The sequence below is a fragment of the Poecilia mexicana genome, unplaced genomic scaffold, assembly GCF_051168715.1.
Source record: "Poecilia mexicana isolate PSO_F unplaced genomic scaffold, ASM5116871v1 scaffold_23, whole genome shotgun sequence".
In the NCBI taxonomy this organism is placed as follows: domain Eukaryota; kingdom Metazoa; phylum Chordata; class Actinopteri; order Cyprinodontiformes; family Poeciliidae; genus Poecilia; species Poecilia mexicana.
Window position 1 is genome coordinate 15,685,432 of NW_028263392.1, and position 23,088 is coordinate 15,708,519.

At 36.7% G+C, this 23,088-nt stretch overlaps 2 protein-coding genes across 2 annotated transcripts; one reads left to right on the forward strand and one right to left on the reverse strand.

Moving 5' to 3' along the window:
- The first annotated feature begins 2,681 nt into the window (after positions 1–2,681).
- nots (nothepsin) lies at positions 2,682–10,737 on the forward strand. Its single transcript, XM_014986154.2, has 9 exons — positions 2,682–2,786; positions 3,535–3,715; positions 4,541–4,658; positions 4,869–4,987; positions 5,074–5,273; positions 7,432–7,557; positions 7,648–7,792; positions 8,763–8,861; positions 10,258–10,737. Exons 1-9 carry the CDS (start codon positions 2,731–2,733, stop codon positions 10,429–10,431), a joined length of 1,218 nt encoding a protein of 405 aa, XP_014841640.2. The 5' UTR covers positions 2,682–2,730; the 3' UTR covers positions 10,432–10,737.
- Positions 10,013–21,668, reverse strand: LOC106917305 (bestrophin-3). The gene is made up of 13 exons (XM_014986156.2): positions 21,279–21,668; positions 20,101–20,195; positions 19,338–19,425; positions 18,683–18,828; positions 18,200–18,354; positions 17,010–17,087; positions 16,743–16,895; positions 16,063–16,143; positions 14,492–14,643; positions 14,290–14,380; positions 13,012–13,130; positions 12,681–12,941; positions 10,013–11,921 (listed from the first exon to the last, which is right to left on the reverse strand). The coding sequence occupies exons 1-13, from the start codon at positions 21,428–21,430 to the stop codon at positions 11,555–11,557; spliced, it is 1,938 nt and encodes a 645-aa protein (XP_014841642.1). The 5' UTR covers positions 21,431–21,668; the 3' UTR covers positions 10,013–11,554.
- Between the last annotated feature and the right edge of the window lie 1,420 nt (positions 21,669–23,088).

Genomic DNA, 23,088 nt, shown 5'->3' on the forward strand with positions numbered 1-23,088 from the left:
AAGTAGTCTTTCTTTGTAGATTTCATAATAAACGTGAAGTTGAGTTTTACGCCATTTCCGTTCGGCCCTACGACAGAATTGTCTTGCAGAGTGAACTGTTGGTGCATTTCTCCATGGAGATTTCTTCCTACCAGACACAACTTTCACTTTAATGGGGGCAGTGTAATCAATGATATCTGAAAGTTTGCACTGAAAATCATCTACCAACTTATCTGTGTCATTATAGCTTAAGGGCGAGGAAGCAGAGTAGATTTGATTAAATGTTTCTGCTGTGTTTTCTGTGAAAGTACGTTTTGTGATAATAGCTGTTTGTCCACGTGGGTTAACGGATAAAGAACATTCAAAGATAACAGCAAAGTGATCCGACAGGCGACATCAGTTACAGAGACACTGGAAATATTCACACCCTCACTGATAACCAGGTCCAGTGTGTGTCCATGAGTGTGTGTCCATGAGTGTGTGTTGCTTGTTTGACATGTTGTGTTAAACCAAAACTCTCTAATATATTAAACAGCTTTTTTGCCCCTCGGTCTTCAGGTTGTAAACATGAATGTTGAAATCACCGACAATTATTAAACGATCATAATCAATAGATATGAGAGATAGAAGCTCATTCAAGTCCGTAAAGAAATTTTCCACATATGTTGGAGTTTTGTATAAAATTAGTGTCAAAGTTCGTTTGTGGCCTTTTACCTCAATTCCAAGATACTCAAAAGACATAAAATGACCCAAAGAGATTTTACTACAGTTTATAGTATTCTTAAATATTGAAGCCACGCCTCCTCCTTTTTTGTTTTCTATTCCCACTTAAAGAATTATACGTAGGAGGCGCTGATTCAATTAGTACGATTGGTTCATTATTTCATTCAGCCATGTTTCTGTCAGGAATAAAACATCAATATTATGCTCAGTGATGAAATCATTAATTAATAGATCTGGTGTTTAAAAGAGCCAGTTTAAGTGACTTGGAGGCTGAAAGTTCTTCAGCCTGAGGATTGAATTAAGACCGCTGCTTTTTGTATTTCTGTTTTTTGTAACTTTTCTTGTAGTGAACCGAACAGGTATTGTCCTGCTATGAAATGTCAGGGGGCCAGACACATTCTGGAGGAAGACGGGTGTAAAGATGATGCCTGGACCCCGGTCTCAGACATCAGAAACACAGAGTGCTGGATCCTCAGGGAGGTCAGAGGCAGGTGGCTTAGATGAAGAAATATCTAAGCCATGTTAACGCTAAGGAGAGTCGTGCCGAGGCGAACCTGTTGATCCATTCCATCCACAAATTTGAGAACCTCTGGTCCAGAACATATTTCTTGGTAGGTATCTTATGAATGCAGTGAATTAGTGGAGGAGCAGAGAGGGAGGGGAAGGAGGAGAGGAACCAGTCGCTCTGTTGATGTTTTATCAGTTTGTTTTGGAATGACTTGCTTCTGATAAACGGAGGGATTCATCCTATTCAGACGTCCTTCAGCCTGATCTTCTGCGATGATCATGTTGTTGATAGATTACATCCGCCTCTTCCAAAGAGGTGAAACTTTAATCCAGAGGTTATCGATGAAGGTCTCTGAGCTGGCAGAGCTTTAATCAGCCATTTGTTTATCATGCTAAAAGCGCTAATCATAAACATTAGTTCTGCTAAAGCTGAAGTGCTTCACTGACATTGTGTTTTGTGGAAGCTAATGCTAGGAGACTTCACTCTGACAGCTGAAGGAGGAACCGCTTGTCCTGCTCTCTCTCATACTTACTGATAACTTTTAGCGTTATTAAACTCTGGAGTGTTTTTCATCTCCCCATTGAGGTGATGGAATTGGACCATGAGAAATGACTTAAGTTGTCATTTTTCCATTGTGTGTTCAGAAAAATATTTAAGTCCTTTATCAGAATCTCAGATTTTTGCTTTGCCAGATCCTCGGGGTTGGTGGAGCCGTTCTGGTTCCAGCTGCTTGTTTACTTTTCTTTGGCGGAGCAGGTGTTGAAGTTGAAGGTGGGTTTCGGCTCACAGCCGGCCACGTCCAGGTGAGGGGTTCTCCCCGTTAGTCGTCTCATGGGATCTGCATCGTGAGGCTTTTGTTTCGGCTTGGCGCCCTGAGTGATCCAGGGCGAGCTGCTTGGAGCTGGGCGTACAACCTCTCCATTGATTTGAGGAAGAGTTGTTTCATTTCCACAGGTAGCGTTGATCTCAAAGTTCACCTCCAGCCGTTGAATCTTCATTTCTAAAAGGTGAAGTTGTATAATACTGCTAATCTCCCTGGGGTCGAACGGAGGCATTTTGCGCTGGTTCAACTTGGAGGTAAAGAAAAGTAAGGTCAACATAAAAGTAAGAAAATCCTCCACTCCTTAGGTTTGAAGTAATCCAGTTATGATGTCGATAATATAAATATAACTATAAAAACTGTGACTTTAATAACTCTAAAAGTTACCAGTAAGTATGAGAGAGCAGGACAAGCTGTTCCTCCTTCAGCTGTCAGAGCTTAGTCTCCTACTTTAGCATCAAAATACAATGTCAGTGTAGCGCTTTAGCATCAGCAGAGCTAATGTTTATGATTAGTGCTTTTAGCTAACTTTACCAAGAAGGAGATGTTTTATCTCTGAGCGAAGTTTGTTGCTGGACTGAGTGCAGTTTGAAGGAGGGGTTTCGCTTGTTCAGTGACGTCCAATCAGAGCAGCTGAAAGCTCTGATAAACCTTTAGGACCTCTGCTGAGCAGCAGTCTGTCACTCCGACCCGGACCGACATGCTGAGGCTGCTGCTCCTGCTGCTGTCCACATGGACGGGCTCAGCGATGGTCAGGTAGGACAAACAGCAGCTTCTTATTTACATTCATTCACTTTACAGACAAACTATGGCGCAAAACGACTCAAGTTTACAAATAAGGCGAATCAGGATTAATACTTTCCCCTAAAATATCTAAAACTACTGAATGTAAAGGTGTTGGGATCTCTTTATTTTATTTTGTTTTTACAGAAAATGCCGATTTTAGTGATCTGATCCAGTGTGGTTCAAAGTGGGGGGCGCAGGACCTGCGGGGCTTCAGGAGGCGATGAGGCGGACACAAATAAAATAAAAAAACAATTATTTTGTACATTTTTTATCATAATTTTTGTTTTATCTTATTCAGGTTTTTTGTCAATATAAATTATAAGATAAAATAATTGATTAAAATTTTATTTCTGATTCATTCATCAAACTGCTTTGCTTCTCAAGGAATAAACATAAAAGTTTATGATAAAAAAGCCCAACTCTGCTACAACCATAAGAACTATATGAATAAAATACAATTTGATATGATTAATATAAGATATATTTTCTTGTTACCAAAGGAGATTTTGATTAAAAATTTTATTATTTGTAAATAAAGTCATAATATTGATAATAACATGGCGACAGAGCCAACTAAAATTAGATAATACAAGGCAACAGTTATGCTAAATGAATGTAATAATTATTAAATAGTGAATAAAATCATAAAACATTTGATGTTTCTTTATACATTTTTTGATTGGGAACCCCTGACCTAGTCAAAGTTTTATCACCTCAGGGTTGCCTTGATGCGGGTTCCCTCCATCCGCTCTCAGCTGAGAACTCAGGGTCTGCTGGAGGACTTCCTGAAGGACCACCGGCCGGACATGTTTAACCGCCGCTACGCTCAGTGCTTCCCACCCGGAACGCCGTCCCTCCGGCTCAGACGCTCTAGTGAGAAGATCTACAACTTCATGGATGCAAGTGAAACAACTGCTTAGACCAAAACAAGGAGATATTTCTGAACCTGAAAACCAACACTGCTAAAATAAATCCAGTTCTGCAGAATTCACCTAATGAAAGCTTGTCCATGCGTTACAATGGCCTAGTCAAAGTCCAGGACGAAATGATGTTCACTCCAAAGCATTGTCTTTGTTGCAGGGTTCTTGAAATTTTTTGAAAATGCTTGAATTTCAAATAAGTGCTTGGCATTCAAACTGCACAGTTTAGTAATAAAGTATTGTTTGATTAAGAGCTTAAATTTAAAAAACTTTATTAAAACTTGAAACTAGCTAAATACCGCGTTGGTGTAGCATTTTAGCAAACAGGTTCTGTTGCATACGGTTGTTGGTATGGCGCTTTAACATTAGTTTTCACTAAATACCATGTAGGTGTCATGCTTTAGCATTCGCTTAAACTAAGTATCGTGTTGCTTTAGCATTAGCTTCAACTAAGTATCGTGTTGCTTTAGCATTAGCTTCAACTAAGTATCATGCTGATTTTGCATTAGCTTCAACTAAGTATCGTGTTGATGTTTTGCTTTAGTATTAACTTCCACCAAATGCCATGTTGCTTTAGCATCTTCCACTAAGTACAGTGTTGCTGTAGCAATTTAGCATTAGCTTAAACTAAATACTGTGTTGATGTAATGCTTTACCTTCCACTAAATAACATGTTGGTGTAACACTTTAGCATTAGCATATGCTAAATACTGTGTTGGTGTAGCACGTTAGCATTAGCTAAACAAAGTACTAGCATGGTAGCAGTGGCTTTAGTTAGTAAACTCTGAGGTTTTTGTGTCCTAGGCTCAGTATTACGGTGAAATCAGCGTGGGGACTCCTCCGCAGAACTTCTCTGTGATTTTTGACACCGGATCGGCCGACCTCTGGGTCCCGTCATCGTACTGCGTCAGCCAGGCCTGTGGTACGCCATCAGAAACACACCGTGGAGCTAAGCAATCCCCACAGTCTACCAAAGAACCTGTACCAGGATATCTTCTAATATTAGAGGGATGTATTCTGGTCAGGACGGCTTGACTTTGGTGGAGTTTGCTGCAAACTGATAAGAAGTTCAAGGTCTGTGTATCACTGTAGCATACTGGGGAGTGATGAGAGCATTCCTGTCTGTTTGCAGCATTCCACCGACGTTTCAAGGCCTTTGAATCCAAAACCTTCCACCATGATGGACGTTCATTTGGGATCCACTACGGATCAGGACATCTGCTGGGAGTAATGGGTAGAGACACAGTGAAGGTCAGGTGTCCGTTTTGACCTGCGGAGATGTTTATTCAACCTGGAGAGTAACTTTCTGCATTTCTTCTGGATGTGATTTGTTCCAGATTGGGGACATGACCATCTTGAACCAACAGTTTGGCGAATCTGTGTACGAACCAGGTTCTGCGTTTGTGACGGCAAAGTTTGATGGTGTTCTGGGACTGGCCTACCAATCGTTGGCAGAGATCCTGGGAAATCCCGTCTTTGACAACATGCTGGCGCAGAAGATAGTGGACCAGCCAGTGTTCTCCTTCTACCTCAGCAGGTACATTTACACCTGCTTAGATCCTCAATAAGCTCATTGGGTGGTTGGTTGACGATGGCTTTCCTTACCTATAAGGTAGTGACAAATCTCTACTTTACATGTATGTAATTAGATTGGTTTTACTTTGAGTTCTGGTTTATGGTATGTTTGACACCAGGAACCTTTAAGACCATGAACAAGTTGGGATAGGTCTATCAGCCAAACAAAACAATTATTACATTTTTTGCATAAAATCAGTTTTAGATAAAGATGCTTAGATTCTTAGTACCTCCTAACTCAATGTTTAGACTTCTACGTGAAAATATCTGCAAATTGGCGCGAAAAACTAATGGTACTAGCTTCTGTCAAATTTTAATTAATCGAGTTTGATGGATTAAAATGCCACGCCCAAATCAAAATCGATGTTATCGCACACAAACATCTGTTTATTTACGTCATAAAATGCTTATCGTATAAAACGACCGTTAAATCTGCGTCATAAAATGCTTATCGTATAAAAACATATGGTTTGATTTAAATTAAGCTCTTATCAATGTAAAACAGGCAGCATTCTGGAATATTCTCTCTCTTGCATCATATTAAATTAAGTTATCAATGTAAAACAGGCAGCATTCTGGAATATTCTCTCTCTTGCATCATATTAAATTAAGTTATCAATGTAAAACAGGCAGCATTCTGGAATATTCTCTCTCTCTTGCATCATATAAGTTCTTATCAAAATAATACAGGCAACATTCTGGAACATTCTCTTTTTGCATCATATAAATTAAATTCTTATCAAAATAAAACAGACAACATTCTGGAACCTTCTCATTCTGGAACATTCTCTTTTGCATCACATTAAATTCTTATCAATAATAAAACAGACAACATTCTGGAACATTCTCTTTTATATCAAATGGTTAATAAGGGGTCAGGCCCTCTTTGTGACTTTTGACCCAGTTATACCGATGCAGCTCCTCCTCAAGCAGAGAATAAGGGTCAAGGAGCCTCTTTCAACATATAAATCTAAGTTCTTATCAATGTAAAGCAGGCAGCATTCTGGAACATTCTCTTTTGCATAATATAAATTAAATTTGATATCAATGTAAAGCAGACATGATTCTGGAACCTTCTCTTTTGCATCATATAAATCAAGTTCTTATCAAAATAAAACAGACAGCATTCTGGGTCAAAAGTCACAAAGAGGTCCTGACCCCTTATTAACCATTTGATATAAAAGAGAAGGTTCCAGAATGCTGCCTGCTTTACATTGATATCAACTTAATTTATTGTGATGCAAGAGAGAATGTTCCAGAATGAGAAGGTTCCAGAATGTTGTCTGTTTTATTTTGATAAGAATTTAATTTATATGATGCAAAAAGAGAATGTTCCAGAATGTTGCCTGTATTATTTTGATAAGAACTTATATGATGCAAGAGAGAGAGAATATTCCAGAATGCTGCCTGTTTTACATTGATAAGAGCTTAATTTAAATCAAACCATATGTTTTTATACGATAAGCATTTTATGACGCAGATTTAACAGTCGTTTTATACGATAAGCATTTGATGACGCAGATTTAACAGGTGTTTGTGTGCGATAAGCATTTTATGACGTAAATAAACAGATGTTTGTGTGCGATAACATCGATTTTGATTTGGGCGTGGCATTTTAATCCATCAAACTCGATTAATTAAAATTTGACAGAAGCTAGTACCATTAGTTTTTTGGCGCGTAATTATACAATTATACAACGTCTTTGAAAAGCAGAAGTGGAGCCTCCTGCACACCCAACAACAATACGGAAAGTGGTTTATGGATGGTAAGTCAACAACAAAGCACTTGCTTTTTCCAGCAGTCATTGTACAGCGGTAAAACGAGCTGATCAAATGTGCTGAATTTCCCCTTGGGTTACTAGGTAACCCCAGCAGAGCTCCGCCCAGGGGGTTGTGGAGCTCTGCTGGGGTTACTAGGTAACGGGCGGAGCTCTGCTGGGGTTGCTAGATAACGGTGCAATACCCATAGGCTGTGACTTAACATTCCAAAGGTTTTTGAAATGACTCATTTTCCAGACACCAAAAAATATAAACATGAACATTGATAAAACTAACTACTGGGTGTTTTGTTTTTAGAAGAGATTTATCATATTTATTAAAACTTTTCTCTGTTTCTGCAGGAGAACAAGGACCAGCAATCCACAAGGAGAACTGCTGCTGGGAGGAATAGATGAAGCGATGTACAATGGATCAATCAACTGGCTGCCTGTGAGCGCAAAAAGATACTGGCAGGTTGAGATGGATAGGTAAATTAAGCTGCATTACGCTCTGCTACCACTAGGTGTCAGTAAAGAATGTAAATGTTGCAGAAAATAAACATGGCCTTCTTGTTTCAGCGTGGTGGTGCAAGGCGGGAGCTCCTTCTGTCCCATTGGATGTCATGCCATCATTGATACTGGAACCTCCCTAATTGGTGGACCGACCCGTGACGTCCTGAGACTGCAGCAACTGATTGGAGCCACGCCCACAAATAACGGAGAGGTGGAGCTCTTTGAAACCCAGTGTGGGGCGTAATACGACGCCTTATTAGAGACAAAAAAACTCAGAAATTTAAAGATTGACCTCAAAATGTTTTCCAGAAGCAATTGTGAAATTTGAGTTTCAAAAGTCAAAAATTTACATGAAAAAAATCTGACATTTTCAGATTAATCTCAGAAATTTTCTAGAAGACACTTGGAAATTTCTGAGTTTCAAAAATCAAACATTTGTGAGAAAAAAAAGTGAAATTTTCAGATTAATTTGAAATTTTCTAGAAATAGAAACACCAACAAAGAAATATCTGAATTTCAAAAGTTGAAAATTTCCAAGAAAAAAACTTGTTGGTTGCCAAGAATTTATAAAATTTTCAACTTTGAAATTTTCTAAGTGTCAAAAGTTGAAAATTTCTTAACTTTTGAAACTCAGAAAATTCCAAGTTTTTTATTCCATTTTTATTTTTTTTTGTTTGGATCTTAGGTTATTTTTACAAATAAAAATCTGGAAAGTGTGGCATGCCTTTGAATTCAACCCCCTGGGTCAAAACAGTTTCAGATCTTTTGAGGATTTTCTTTTCCAGCTTTTCTCATTTACACGATGAAATTTTCACCCATTTTACAAATTTTTTTTTTACAGTTTAAAATTTTTGACAGATTACACGCTGGATTTAGATACATTCTTCTAGGCCATTCTACAACATAGATAAGCTGTTAATTAAGCAGCTCATGATATGTTTGGCTTCATGTTTCAGGTTGTCATCGTGCAGGAAGGTGAATCTCCACTCTAATCTAAAGTGTGTCGTCCCACAGCATGATGCTGTCATTACCACTTCTCAGTATATTTAGTTGTCATGATGCTGATTATTCTCTAACAAACCTCTGAGGAACATTGAAGAAAATCTGCTTTTGTTGATCAAACGTAGCTAAATGTAATGATGTTAGCTTGTTTTCTAATTTGTAGAAATGTTTTGTTTCAGTTTGTTATCGACTGCACCCGATTGTCCAGTTTGCCTCGCATCACCTTCATCCTGGGTGGGAAGGAATACACGCTGACATCAGAGCAGTACGTCAGGAAGGTGAGGGAAACTTCAGCTTGTTGTTGATTCTCATGTTCTTTCTTGATGACGTTTGCTTGTTTAAATGGTTTTATTGGGTATTTAAACCCTTAATGATTTCTCCTGCTTGCTTTTTTATCAAATTTTGACATTAATATGAAGCAGAGATAAGAAGAGTAGACATAAAATACAATTTTCAAATTAAATGAAAAGAACAAAGCAATTTTTACCAAGTTTCTCTTTGTTGACAAAAATTGGTTTGAACAGATTTTCCCTTAAGATTATAATTTGAAAATAGTTTCCTGTTTTTATTTAAATTCTTAAAATATGTCTTATGATCAGAAACATTTAAGAGTGACAAAAACACAGAGACAGTATGATTTAGAAGAGAAAAGCTTGAATTATGAGAAAAAGTTTAAAGTTAAAAAAAGGAAGTAATGCTACATAAACATTTGATTATGGGGAAAATGTCAAAATTATGAGAGGAAAGTTAGAGTTCAAAAAATTTAAATGAGAAAAGAGAAAATTAAAACAAAAATATGTGGAAAAAATTTTAAATTATGAGACAATTTTAAAATGAGACAATTAAAAGTTAAAATTATAAGTGAAAAAATTAAATAAAAAACATTTAACTTGAGAACTTGAGATAAAAAGTCAAAAGTATGAGAAAGTAGTTGTAACAATGAGAAAAAAAATCTTGAAATCATAAGTAAAATTAAAATTACAAGAAAATGTTCAAAAAGAGCTGATGTGAAAAAGTTGAATTTACAAGAAAATATAAAAAGTCTGTGAAAGTTTAAGAGAATAAAGTTAAAATTGCAAGAGATGATTGAAATGATGAGAAAAATTTTAAATTACAAAAGATTTCACAAAGAAAATCAAAAATTATGAGAAAGATGAAATTACAAGAGGATAATTAAAATAAAAAACATTGAAATTCTGAGAAACTACAAGAAAAAATTTACTTCAAGAAAATGTTGAAACTTTGAGGAAATATTGAAATTAAGAAAAAGTTTAAATCATAGGAAAAAATATTGAAAAAGCTCAACATTATGAGAAAAGTAAAAAATTTGAGAAAAAGCGTTTAACTTAAAAACTAAAACCACTAAGTGCAAATGAACTGAGAAATTAGATTTTTAGAAGATAAACATCTTGTTTGGAAAGAACTGCAGTTTAAACTTTCTGCCTTTTATTGAAGATATTATTTCCATTTTATTCTCAACATTTCAACTTTATTCTGTTATGGAAAATAAAAATCCATTTAGTACTTCTTCACAGAAGCAGAAGAAATTTGTAAAGCTGCGTCACTCCAAGAGATTAGTAAAATTAGATAGTTAAGCCTCAACATCACATGTTTAATGTTTAACAAAGCGATGATTTCTCATTAAAATCCGTTTTTATCCTCTGCGGCCGACAGGAGCCGTTTGGCATCAGTGATCTGTGTTTCAGCGGCTTCCAGGCCTTTGACATCATTTCCCCTGAAGGCCCGATGTGGATTCTGGGAGATGTATTTCTGACTGAGTACTACAGCATCTTCGACAGAGGACTGGACCGAATCGGGCTTGCCCAGGCCAGACACCCCATCGAATGATGAGTATTTCCTCTGGCACAAGAAGATAATAACTTTTTCTGTGCCTCTTCACGAAACAGGCTGAAGTTTTATTTTTAAGATAAATCTGGACATTTATCTTTTATGTTAAAGTTTCCTAAACAACCAGTATTCACACTAAAGCTGAGAGGTTTGCTCCCCTTTCCACTGAGTCACTATAATGAGGACTGCAGTCTCGTCTTTGACCACTAGATGGCGACCAAGAACATGTCATTTTGGGCTGTTAGCGGCTAATTTAGCTTCTGTCTTGTCATCTAATGTGTAATTAAATTAAAAATCATAAACCTGCTTGTTTTTTCTTGTATTGTTTCCTTTTTATGGTTTGTTCATTTTATGTTGATCACCAATTTCTGAGACATTTGGCTTGTTTACTTTTGTACTTTTGTTTAATTTTAGTGCAACTTCAATATGACCCATCAGAGGGCCATTTTAGATCGAAAAAGGGAGTACATTTACAGTAAAAAAAACAAAAAAAAACTTTGAAATTTATGCAAAACCATGGAAATTTATGAGATTGAAAAGTTGAAAATTTGCAAGAAAAAAATTCTAAGTTTGTGATTAATCTCAGAATCTTTCTAAAAAAAATCTTGAAAGGTTTAAAGTTTGAGAAAAAAACTTTTTAGATTAATCTCAGAAACTTTCTAGAAAAATCAGGATTTTCTGAGTTTGAAATTAAATCTTTCTAAAAAATTTTTTTTTTTTGGTGGAAATGTACTCCTTTCTTTTCTACCTAAATTGGCCCCAGTGCCCCGTTGTACCCATCAAGACCCAATTCGGAAAACTGGTTGATCCAGTAGATCCACCTCGAACAGAAAACTGTGGCTAACCAAACCCAAACTCCTGACTGAAATAAATCGTTGGAAGTTGCCAGGTCCGTGATTTTAGCTCAGGATTTGGACCAAAACCACGTTTAGTGCCTCAAACAACCAGAATCCAGCTGCCTCCGTTTTCTTCTTCTTCTTCAGTTTTTGACGGCAGTTTGCATCCATCAGTGTTGCACCTCTGCCATCTCTTGTATTTTATTACTCTTCCTTTCCTCAAATTCTCCTAATGAGATCAGAATTAAGAAAAAAAATTCTCCATTTTCTCTGTTCTAATCCAAACTTTACGGCTGGGATTTTGCGTCTTTGAGCTCGTCGTTCAGATCCGTTTCCTCCTCATTGTCCTCGTTTCCCGCTGTTCCCTGGAACTCGCCGTCGTAATCCGGTTCCGGCAGCTGGAGCGTGTTGGCGGTCGGACTGGGCGATCTGCGGGACTGATGCCGACCCAGGCCTCTTCTCCGGCGCCCCAGCCCTTTGGGACTCGGCAGGCTGCGGATCGACGCCTTGGAGCTCTGCCGGGAGAACTGCAGGGAGAACTGCCGGCCCCGCGGCCTGGTTGGCGGCCGGTTCTTCATGGTGACCGTCGTCCAACGGAACTCCTTCGGTCCAAGTTGAGTTGGGGAACAACAAATGGAATCGGTCCTAGAAATACTGAAAATAGAACGAGTTGGAGCAATAATATATTGAGAAACTGATTTAAAAAATGTTTCTTTTGCCTGATTTAATTATTTTGTATTAATTAGTCATTTTTGTCCTTAATATACCAAAATATCCACTTAATTTATATTTTTGTCCATTTGATTATGTAATTTTTAAATATTAAATGATCTGGGTCATCAGTTTCTTGGATGGCTTTACTTGAGTAAAAATATGTTGAAGTAAAGCTATTTTTACTTGATCACAGTTTCTGAAAAAAGTTGTTCCAATTGCAGTTTTGCGAAATAAACCAGTTATAATACAACCAAAAAACCTTCTTAAAATTTGTTATGGAAAAACTAGTTTTTTTCAAATTTCCAGTGTTTCCATTAAGCAAATGTATTTTCAAAAAATCAAATTGTGCAATTATGTGGTCAATGAAAACTCGGTTACTGTGGTTCTCTAAAGTCTGAAGGATTTCGTAAAGGCTTCCACTTCAGACAGATGTCAACCATCTGACCTGTTTTAGGATTTCTTTAGAGGAGGGCATGATGCGGTTATTTTTTCGCCTACTTCATGTTGTATGAATGTGATTTTCTTGTTTAGCCAGACTTTGGTGAAATTAGATGCAATCAATTCTAGATTTAACGAGGTGAGCAATTGCTTCTCCTCATTGGGCCAAGTTGGTTTGGGTAACCTCTTTAGATTCTTGTGGATCTGAAACGCTAAAATGTGAAACCAGAAAGCTTCTACAGCAGCCGAATCAATGGTGACCTTGTAGTTTCCACGTTTGGTTGTTCCTCAGTTGGGGAGTGATCCAGACCGTTCTGATGTTTCCCAAAAGACTCCCCATTGTGACAGGCATCAGAGAACAACGGTGGGCTGACAACCAGCCGCGGGAAAACAACGGAGGATGAACTCTCAGGTGACGGCGGGTTGCTGTTGACCTCCCTTAAGGTGGACAGGGTGTCCAGAGACGATGGAGGGATGGCTAAGGAACAGGGTGGGACCATGTCCGCCGAACCTGCGTTGCCCCTGACAGAGTTTTACCAGAAAAATTAAAACCATGAAAAACATCAGAATATTTCTGAAAAGGCGCTGATACCTGAAGTCCAGGAAGAAGCTGCTGGTTGCGTCACTGCTGTGCCGCTTGAAGACGGGTCGAGGATGTCGGAGGTCAGGAGGTTCCTGAACACTGAGCAAGCGTCGGACTCGACCCAGAACCTGAAAACACCAAACAGCAATCACATGAAATTATTCAGTCCCCACAAGTCTGAACAGGAAGTGATCCCCACCACTGAACTGCCATCTTGGTAGGCAAGGGCAGCACAAGCATAGATCAGGAGTATTAAAACTTTTTGGACCAAAATTGTTGAGTCAAAAGGACTTTAGAACCAAAAAAGAAGTAATTTTACCTGCTTAACAATAAAGCATTGGTGCTTTAAGTAAACAACAACAAAAAAAGTAGTTAGATTGTTGTGTAAATTATTCCAGGTCCATCAAAATCTTGTTTTGAGTAAAAGTTATCGGTGCTTGAAAGCTGATACAGAAAACCTGGTTATTTAAAGACAAATACTTTGTGTTGAAGCCAGTATTTGCTGTTGTAAGAAGATTTTTACTTTGTGTGTGATAATGTTGTCCTAATTAAGAAAAAGTCTCCTAGATAACTTTCGACAGCGAATTAGGGCTCAGAGTAAATTTCCACCAAAATAACTGAAAAAAACCCTGAAATTTTGAGATTAATCTCAGAATTTTTTTTAAAGATCATGGGAAATCGAATTTTTGAGCATTTCAGTTTCAAACATTTTTGACTTTGAAACTCAGAAATTTCCATCTTTTTTCTTGAAAACTTCTGAATTTAGGTGTACATTTTTATGGTGTTTTCTAGAAATGTTTTACTTTTTGGAGCTCAACTTTTTTTTAAAAATTTGGAATATTTTTCTTTTTTGCTGTAAATTTACACATTTTTTCTCTACCTACAAAGGTCTGCTATCATAAACAGATATTGAGACTCTTGACTATTTTCTGGCTGCTTTAAAATTATTTGAAGACCTTTTTAAATCCGTAAAGAATCATAAAATAAACCTTAATGGTGGTTTATTTATGCTTTCTAGATGTTATCCACCTATTTTTCATTTTATTTATCATATTTAATTAGGTATAAATGTGAGGCTGTCCTAATTTATTCCTCAGCGGAAATTAAATTTGAAAAGATTGTATTTTCTTTTGTCTTTTTTCTTTTTGTAGCTTGTTTTTTTCCCATTAAGGCTTAAACTACACATTTTGTCACATTCCTGTTCTTATATTTGCTCTACACTCCTAATATTAGGGTAAAATAATTAAAAAGATGCAAAATATTATAAAATATAAGGTGTAGCTTTACAGACTCTTGCCGTCGAGTCAGCAGAGGCTCCTGCTGCTGTGGTCGACTGTCTGAAATCTCACATTCGTCAAGCTGCAGGATGTCAGAAAGTCTGCAAAAATCATGCACATAAACTTTACTAAAAATGATGGAAATAATCTCACTTATTCTCCAAATCAACGTATAACCATAATGAATGAAGGGTTATGTTGGTAAGTTTGACCCCATGTCGGTGGTGGATCCTAGGAACGAGGGGATGCAGTAGTCTGCAGCAGCCAGAGTGTACGGCGGACGAGCGTCGCTGTCGTTCCAGTAAACGTCTTTGGTCATGTGAGGAAGGTTCATGTGCATCTCGTCCACCGCCAGCAGAGACACCTGCAGGAACAGGTGAGCCACAACCAACGCTGAACCAGAAGCTTTCCTCTTTTCCAGGAAGTTTAGATTATTCACAAATGCACATATTTTTTCATGTTTCAGATTAAATAAAACTCTGTTTAGTTTCTAAAATTAATTTCAGAAAAAATGTTTGTTATAAAACAGTTTCCAAAAAAAAGTAAAAAAAAAAAAAACAAGTAGTAATCCAGAGACAATGCCAAGTAATCTAATTTATTTTGATAACTTTGTAAACACGGGTTATATGTAGCTATTATTGTGTATTTTTAGTTTAGAGTTCATTTAAATATTGTGTCCAAAAAAACTGATTAGTTCTGGTATATTTTCAAACCTTAAGCTGGGATAGTTGGAAAGTAACTCCTATTTAAGTCTTGTAGACAATGTTGAGACGTTAAGTTATTTGTCTAAGTAGGTTTCTATGGAGCTAAATTGGGGCCATAAAGACAAAAATTTAAACTGAAATAAAACTTGAGTCTGAAAATTAGTTTTGAACATTTTTTTTAAATGTCATATCCTTTTTTTCCAGATTCAGATCTTTATTTTCAGTATTATTTTGTTCAGTTACAAAACTTTTATGTTTTAGTTTCAAACTTTTTTTGCAGTTTCAAAATAATTTTTCAGTTTTCCTTTTTGGTCTGTTTAACAAACTTTATAACACGTTAGCTCCTTAGTTAGCAATCAAAAGCTACCATTTGTCCTAAGGCCTATATTACTGCATTAACATTTAATAATACAGTTTAATATTTCTTGAACATTTTTGTTTTCCTGTTTTAATAACTTATTTACCTAAAAAAACTACTAAAGGTTAATTTATTTTAGAAAACTGGTCAGATTTGAGATTCACCCATAAAAATGTGCATTTATGCTGAATAATAAAAAAATTGGTTAATTAATTTTGAATTTCGGTATTTTGGTTAAATCCAGATTTAAAACGTGTGTTCTCAGTTCTAAATAGCCAAATCTTCAAATTTAAGGTACAAATTACAACATAATGAACGAGACACATTTTTCAAGAACGTAAATAAATCTGAATGAACTGAACTGGAAGTGCTTTTATTTTGATATTCTTAGCAGGAAGTGTCCTTGTAACGTAGCCGCTAGCTTAGCAGCGAGAAATCGTCGGAGGTAAGTCAGGCTTATTTTGTTTTTAAATGAGCCAAAGTAATTTATTACAGGGATAAATTGGAGAAACATTAATGTGGTCATCATTATAAAGCTACAGCTAACATAAACGTATTGTTCTGAGCCGTTAAAATCCCATAATAATCCACCGACATCACTAGCTTATCAAGCCTGCTTGTAGTCGAGTTTCCGATAGACATTATTAGTAAAATAAAGACAAATGCCGCCACCTACTGGGCAGGAAATAAGAGATTATTAATATTTTTTTAAGTTGCTGACCTGAAGGTTTCTGTCAATGATCCAGTTGGCCTCGAAGTCATCATCATCTTCTCCAAATGGGTTAATCAGTTGCTCTGCTACCTGAGAAAATACAAATATCACTTGATTTCAGAATTATAACAAACTTTTTCTTCTTGTTTTCTGGCTTCTCTGGTGCTGAAAACCAACAGATCAAATCTCTTATCCATCTCTTTTTTAATCTATTTACTTTAAAATTGGTATGAAAGCCTAGAACCAGGCTTTAGCATCTGGTCATTTAAACTTCTTTGTGACATTTGCAAAAAATCTCAACACCACAGCTTTACATTATTGTGCAGATTAATGTACAGTAGTAGTGGGCACAATTACACTAATATGCTGTAAGCTAAGCTAACTTTATGTAGCGAAAACAACTTGGGTAGGTGTGTAATGAAAAATTTGAGCCTGTTGAGGACATGTGTCATTTAATTGTGCGCTTTAGCATTAGCTTTCTTAAATATGATTTTAGAATAAATGTTTACAATTAGTGTTTTAGGTTTAGCGCACTAATTTTTGCGCTAACCCTAACTAGCTTCTTAGCATGATTAGCAAATCTAGCATATTTTAATTATCTTTTCTTAGTTTTAAAACTTTTCACTTACTTTACATTCACAGATTGAAGATTATTTTTACCACCTGTTGTTAAGGAATTGTTATCAAACCTTAAGCCAGCCACAGTAGAAAAAAAACTGCAGCAGGGTGAAGATGGGGATGTAAAGGTCGAGGTCGTGGCCGGGGTGACCCTGAGTAGGGTCGAGGAACTGCCGACCAATTAGACAAGCAAAGAAGAAGGTGTAGACGGCAAGAGTGACGACCTGAAGACAGAAAGACGGATTTCACAAACAGTGCATCCCACCCAGAGCTCTGATTTGGTTACAGTGATTACCGTGATGAGATTACACGAGCTGCATCCGTTTTTCAGGACTGACCTGCGTATAAACCAGCGGAACGCCAACCCAGTCATAGCCAAAAAGAGTCGCACACCACGTCCTGAACAGATTCATCTCCTGAGCACAGACAGGAAGCAGCTGTTTGTCACCAGCTACAGACCTCAGATTTCTGTAAGCTGATACAGTAAATGGAAAAACGGCGTCATCCATCCCTCTGGAGCAAACCCAGTGTCATATTATACCCACATTTCTGGTTTCTGTGGTCACTAAGTGGGATATAAATGGGTTTGTGATTGCAGTAGAGCTTTTTATCTCAAAAATAATGTTTTCAAATTACATTTTGGAAACAGTTTTTAAAATCCAGGTAAATCATTAATATCTGGTTTAAAACGAAGAACTTATGAACATTTAATTCTACATGTTGGTGCTTTTTGTAGAATAAATTTGCGCAAATTGGAAAATTATTATTCATAAGCACTTTATTTCTTATGATTTCAGACGTTAGTGAAAAGAAGCTTTTTTGTAACGTGTTTAAGCCACTTATTTATAGCTTTAGCTGAATTATAAAAGAATTTAGCAAGTTTATGGGATTATAAGGTTTACAATTAAATACTTTATACCAATTATTTTTTTATGGATCTGTATATGTACTGGGCTCAGTGGTTTCTAGCAGATTTAGCAAGAATGATTCTCTTACACAGATGTAAATTAATTTCTGTTTTCTAGTTTTACTTTTGCAAATCACACGAATAATTGGATCAAAAGACATGAAGTAATTATTTAAATAACTATTGATTATATTTAGCATTATTATTATTATGTAGAACATGCAGCAAAAACCTATTTTAATACAAATGTTTCTTAATATTATTCTTGACAGAAAAGAAGTGACATTCTGGAAGTTTAAAAGTATAAAGTATAAACTCATAAAGTTTTGCCCAAATTTGTCTACAGCGCCTCTAACGTGAGATAGAGAGCTGATATTTGGTACATAGGCAGAATCCTCTGAAAAGATAGGCCCTAAACCCAACAGGAAGTCAGCCATTTTGGACCAAATGGTCATTTTTGGATGTTTCTCACTTTTTATATATGTCAAACTTTAACAAACTTTTGGAGATTTTGAGCTATTGGCTTTATATATAAATATTTATGTGAATATGCCCGTAAAGTGTTGGGGATTAAAAGTTATCAAAAGCTCAACCGACACTCTGACAGAGAGTTCATCTCACGTTCAGAATATTCTGCAGGTCGATGCTGTCTTGGATGCGTCCTTCCTGCCGGGCTTTAGATGCCAGGTTGGAGAACCAGACAACAGGTATCCAGTACTTCAGGTGAGGAGAACGGACGTTCTCAAACACCTTCCTCTCCTCAGGAGTCATGAAACCTGTCGATGAAAGGACGCATTAAGACTTTCTCCTTTGGAGATTGATGTTTTGGTTAAACTTGAAAATAGAATCAACCTCTGATTCGAAACTTAATTATTATAAAATCAACAGACTTATTTGAATTTTCTTTATCTTGTGGAACCTCTGAGATTTTAACTCATAATTCAGTCTGTTGCTCACAGTCCTGCTCTAACTAGCCATTAAATAGCCGATCTCAAATGCCCCTTCAGGGACAGACAGAACCAGGAAAGATGCAACCCTGCATCTGTCATTCACCACCTTGAGTTTGGACTCAGACATTAATAATCCAAACAAATCGCCTCTCACCTGCCTCAACCACATGATCGATGGTTGGGAATCGCTTGCAGACGGCCGTACTGACGGAGCGGAAGATGAGCAGCGATGTCAGGTTGACGTAGCGTACCAACGTCCGGCGGAGAAGGCGTCCGTATTCATCTTTACCCTGAACACAACTAAAGGAAGCAGAGAAAACAAACACAGTGAAGTGAGATAACTGCCATGTGGGGGCGCTGCGCTAAGAACCACTGAAGGAAACAATTCAAAAACCTCTGAAGACACTGAGCGCAACGTCCTTCTACACAAAATGTAAACAAAAAACGAGTGGCGTCAGATTTTAGCAGTAGGAGGATTTCTCTTCTGTTTTTGGTAAAAAACCAGGAGCCATTTCTCCCACTAGTGCTGGTTTCTCGTGTTTGTTTTGGTTGTATTTGTCCAGACAAATTTGCAATGCATGCATTTGAACCAAATTTTAAGTCTTACTGACGTAAAATTTACTCAAGATGTTGCTAACCAGAGTTCACTTCAACTGAACCAGACCAAGGCTTGTAAACAGACCAGAATTAGCTTTTTTGGTTAAATTTTTAATTCACACCTCCCCAAATGAACCAGATTCATAGACAAACTAACTGGACTTTTATTAAAGTGGACTGAACATGGTTGGTGTGAGCGCAGCCTTACTTACCTGGAGATGAGGAACATCAGTCTGTCTGTCCAAGGAAGATTAACGAACTGATTCCACCAACGATTTACCACCAAAGTGACATAAAAACCTAAAAAATACAAAGAATACTCAGATTCTTCATCCTGTCTCAAAATTAGAACACATTTTCAATTTTTTTAGAGTAGGAAGAATACTAATCATGTTTTTATTAATTTGTAGCAACCACCTAAGAACTTATTTTGACTAAAGCATCCATGTTGTATCCACAGTGCCAGAGTGAGTGAGTTTGGATAAAAACGAGGAAAACTCATCCTGCTTTTAGTTTTCTGTGTTCTTTAATGATCTGTTTCCATTAGTACTCTGCTAATGAGGCAACCAAAAACCCATCAGTCTCTGCTTGGCTCTGCCATCTCTGGAAGCACAAAACATGCTGATTAATTTCAGATTTTGTCCCCATTTTTTCATTCATGTGGAACAAGATGTCCGTATTTGAGCAGAAATATTTCTAATAGTCTTACCGGTTTAAAATTTACTCAAGATGTTGCTAACTTCCTCATCTAATCCACATATACAAAAATAATAATAACCAAATTAATAAAGAAGGACATAAAAACCCATAGAACACCAAAAATATAGCTCATAATTGTCAATATTTAGAAAGAAAGAAGAAATCATTTATTTTAAAAGTGCTATCTGGATGGAAAATGCAAACATTATGAACATATATAGTATATTATATTACTAAAACTCCCTATAAAATTGATTTTGGGAAGCAAAAATATACCCAGGACGAAGGTGACGGGGATCTGCTCGGCGTATCTGTCGCAGTAAATGGAAAGTTTCTCAAATAATCTCTTCTGCTTCTCTGAGAGGACGAGTCTGCAGGACGGAGAAGACGCCATCAGGATAAAAACAGAAACTTTTGTTGAATTAACAACAATAACTGAGACAAAGGAAGACGGTTTTGTTGCAGGGTCTTTGTGCTGCCAGTTTTCCTTCGGTAATTTAGCAAACTATATGATTTATTGTAGAGAAACTCTTTTTAAATACAAAATAATCTGAAGATTTTGAAGTTCTCACTTCCTAATAAAATGAGCTGTGGTCAAGATGAAATACATGTCATATGTTTAATCTGTTATTGTTAGCCATCAGATTGGTGCGAAGTGTTTTATGAACCTCTGAACTTTCATGGAACGTCTTTAGAAATGTGGATGCTAATATTAGCATTTGGGACGTCAGTGCTGCTGCTACATGTTTAGCATTGAGATGCTATTTTAGGCCTGAATAGCTTCACTAATAGGCTAACTTCTGTCAGCACAACTTGAACACAACAATAGTTCTTTTGAGCATCCAATCAGATCGATTTTAGAAGCAAAAATGAGCCCAAAGTGCAGCGGCTGTTTGCGGATATCACTTGTGCGACAGATTTACTGACGTACCAGAAACGTATGAATACAAAAGTTTCTGAACTTTTTGTATATTCCAAAAACATCAACTAATTGCATTAATTATGATTTTTAATGTGTTAAAATCTTTGTAATAATTCATCAATACAAATGCATGCCACACTTTTCAGAAAATTGTTTAAAATCTTTGAAAACTCAAATTGTGACATGAAGAAATTTAAACCAGTTTCATGAATACGAGTACTTTTTTGATAATTTGTTTAGGTCTTTCGTAAAATATTTGAATGCGGAATGGGCGGGGCTTATGAGATACTGCAGCCAATCAGCAGAGGATGATCTAGATATTTCTCAGGATCAAGAAATTTTCATACTTTTCTAGATTTCCTTACATTTCAGCATCTGACCGACAAAATAAACCTGACAGAGACTTTGGACCCTAACTAAAACTTATTAAACAAGGACACAGCTGCAATGCAAACACAATATTACTTTTATGCTTTTATGACAGTTTATTTCGTCTTTTTAAAATGTGTAATTAGTTTTTGGTGTGTGTGACCTGTAAACGAGGCTGAGGACGGTGTAGAGCAGAGCAAACAGGATGAACTCCCGGTACAGCAGCTTGTAGATGCTCCCCTTCCAGCGCAGCAGCAGCCGGTGGAAACTCAGGAAGGTGGCGTTGGCTACTTTACTGGAATAAGTGACGGTCATCCTGGGACGGCAACCTGAATCCACAGGGCTTTGATGCTCCCACTAGCTTCTCATGACTTTTATCTTCTGTTTACTTGAGACTGCAGCAAAATTAATCCAAACAATCATCTGCAGTTCCGTTTCAGAGCTGCTTTCCATCAGGCTGCTGTCCAGATTTGTTTTTGCTCCAACCCAACCCCTTCTCTCTCGCTCCTGTTTCTCTTCATCATGATGTTGTCCAGTTGCCCAGTAATGCAAGGCAGCACACACACACAAACACACACACTGTGGGTTATATTGATGAGCCGCTGGGCTAAATGTGGTCATGTTTCAGCAGTGTGTGTTGGCATAGACAGCTGTGGAGGTAAACTTGCTAAAACAGAAACACAGTCAGTGGCAGAAAATAGATGAAAGCAGCTGGTTAGAGGCAGTGGCTTTACTTAAGCTGCGAAAGGGAAATATTTAATCACAAGCTTAAGCTAACCTGATGTTTTAAATGTAATTTTTTTTTACCATCATCTAGTGGTTATTTGAAGAACAGCAGCTGTCTGCGTTTTATCTTCTGGCACTTGTTACAGCTCTGTATGGAAGAAGCTTAGGCTCCAGAAAAACAAGAATTCTGAATTTTTTCTTAAAATTCTGACTTTAATCTTCTGAGATCAAAGCTAAGAATTCTGAGGAAAAAAAGTCAAAATTCTGAGAAAATAAAATTCTGAGAAAAAACGAACAATATTCTGAGAAAAAAAGTCAGAATATTGAGAATAAAAAAATACTGCAAGAAAGTCAATTCTGAGAAAAAATAATTCTGAGAGGGAAAAAAGGTCAGAATTCAGAGACAAAAAGTTTAAATTCTGAGGAAAAAAAGTCAGAATTCTATTATTTTTTCCAGTGGGCCTCGTTCTCTGGTTTGGTTTTAGAAGTAAAGAAATTAAACTGACAGGGAAATTGTTGAACAAAGGTGAAAGGTCGCAAAGATGTCTGATGACGCATTAGCCCAGCGAATGTTAGAAAGGCTTCACAGATCATGTTACTATGAGGAGCAAAACAACAAAAAACACCTCTGGTCCCAAAGAGCAGAGACTGGGACAGTTTGAAACAGAATAATGTTTCTGTAAATACACCTCAGAAATTCAAAATTCAATTTCTCAAAAAAAAACAAAAAAAAAACAACAACAAAAAAACAAAAAACCCAACATGTAAATATTACATAAGGATGACTGTTGACTTTGGACTTGACCACACTTTTTCCCTTTCACTCAACTTTGTATGAATAGACTATAGCAAAATAATATTCAAATTATAGTTAATTATAAGATAGTTCATTGTGTCCCATAAGTTTGCAGTATTTAATAGATGAGTTTCACGTTCTAGAATGAGGGATGAAAAATATAAAGTTTTTCCATTATATCTATGATTTTTGAGTATTTGTTGTTACAGTGCCTAAAAAAATGTGTCCATTCACATATATTTTTAAAAACTGCCACAACATCATGTTCCAGATCATCGAACTAAATTTAATATTAGACAATGAGTAGCTACATAAATTCAAAGAGCAGTTTTCAAAATATTATTTTACAAAGACGACAAAAAGACCTACTATAATATGGAATAAGGAGGATTAGTTAATTGTGATGGAGACAAATATGATTAAAATCTGTATCAACAACTCTGTAACATCA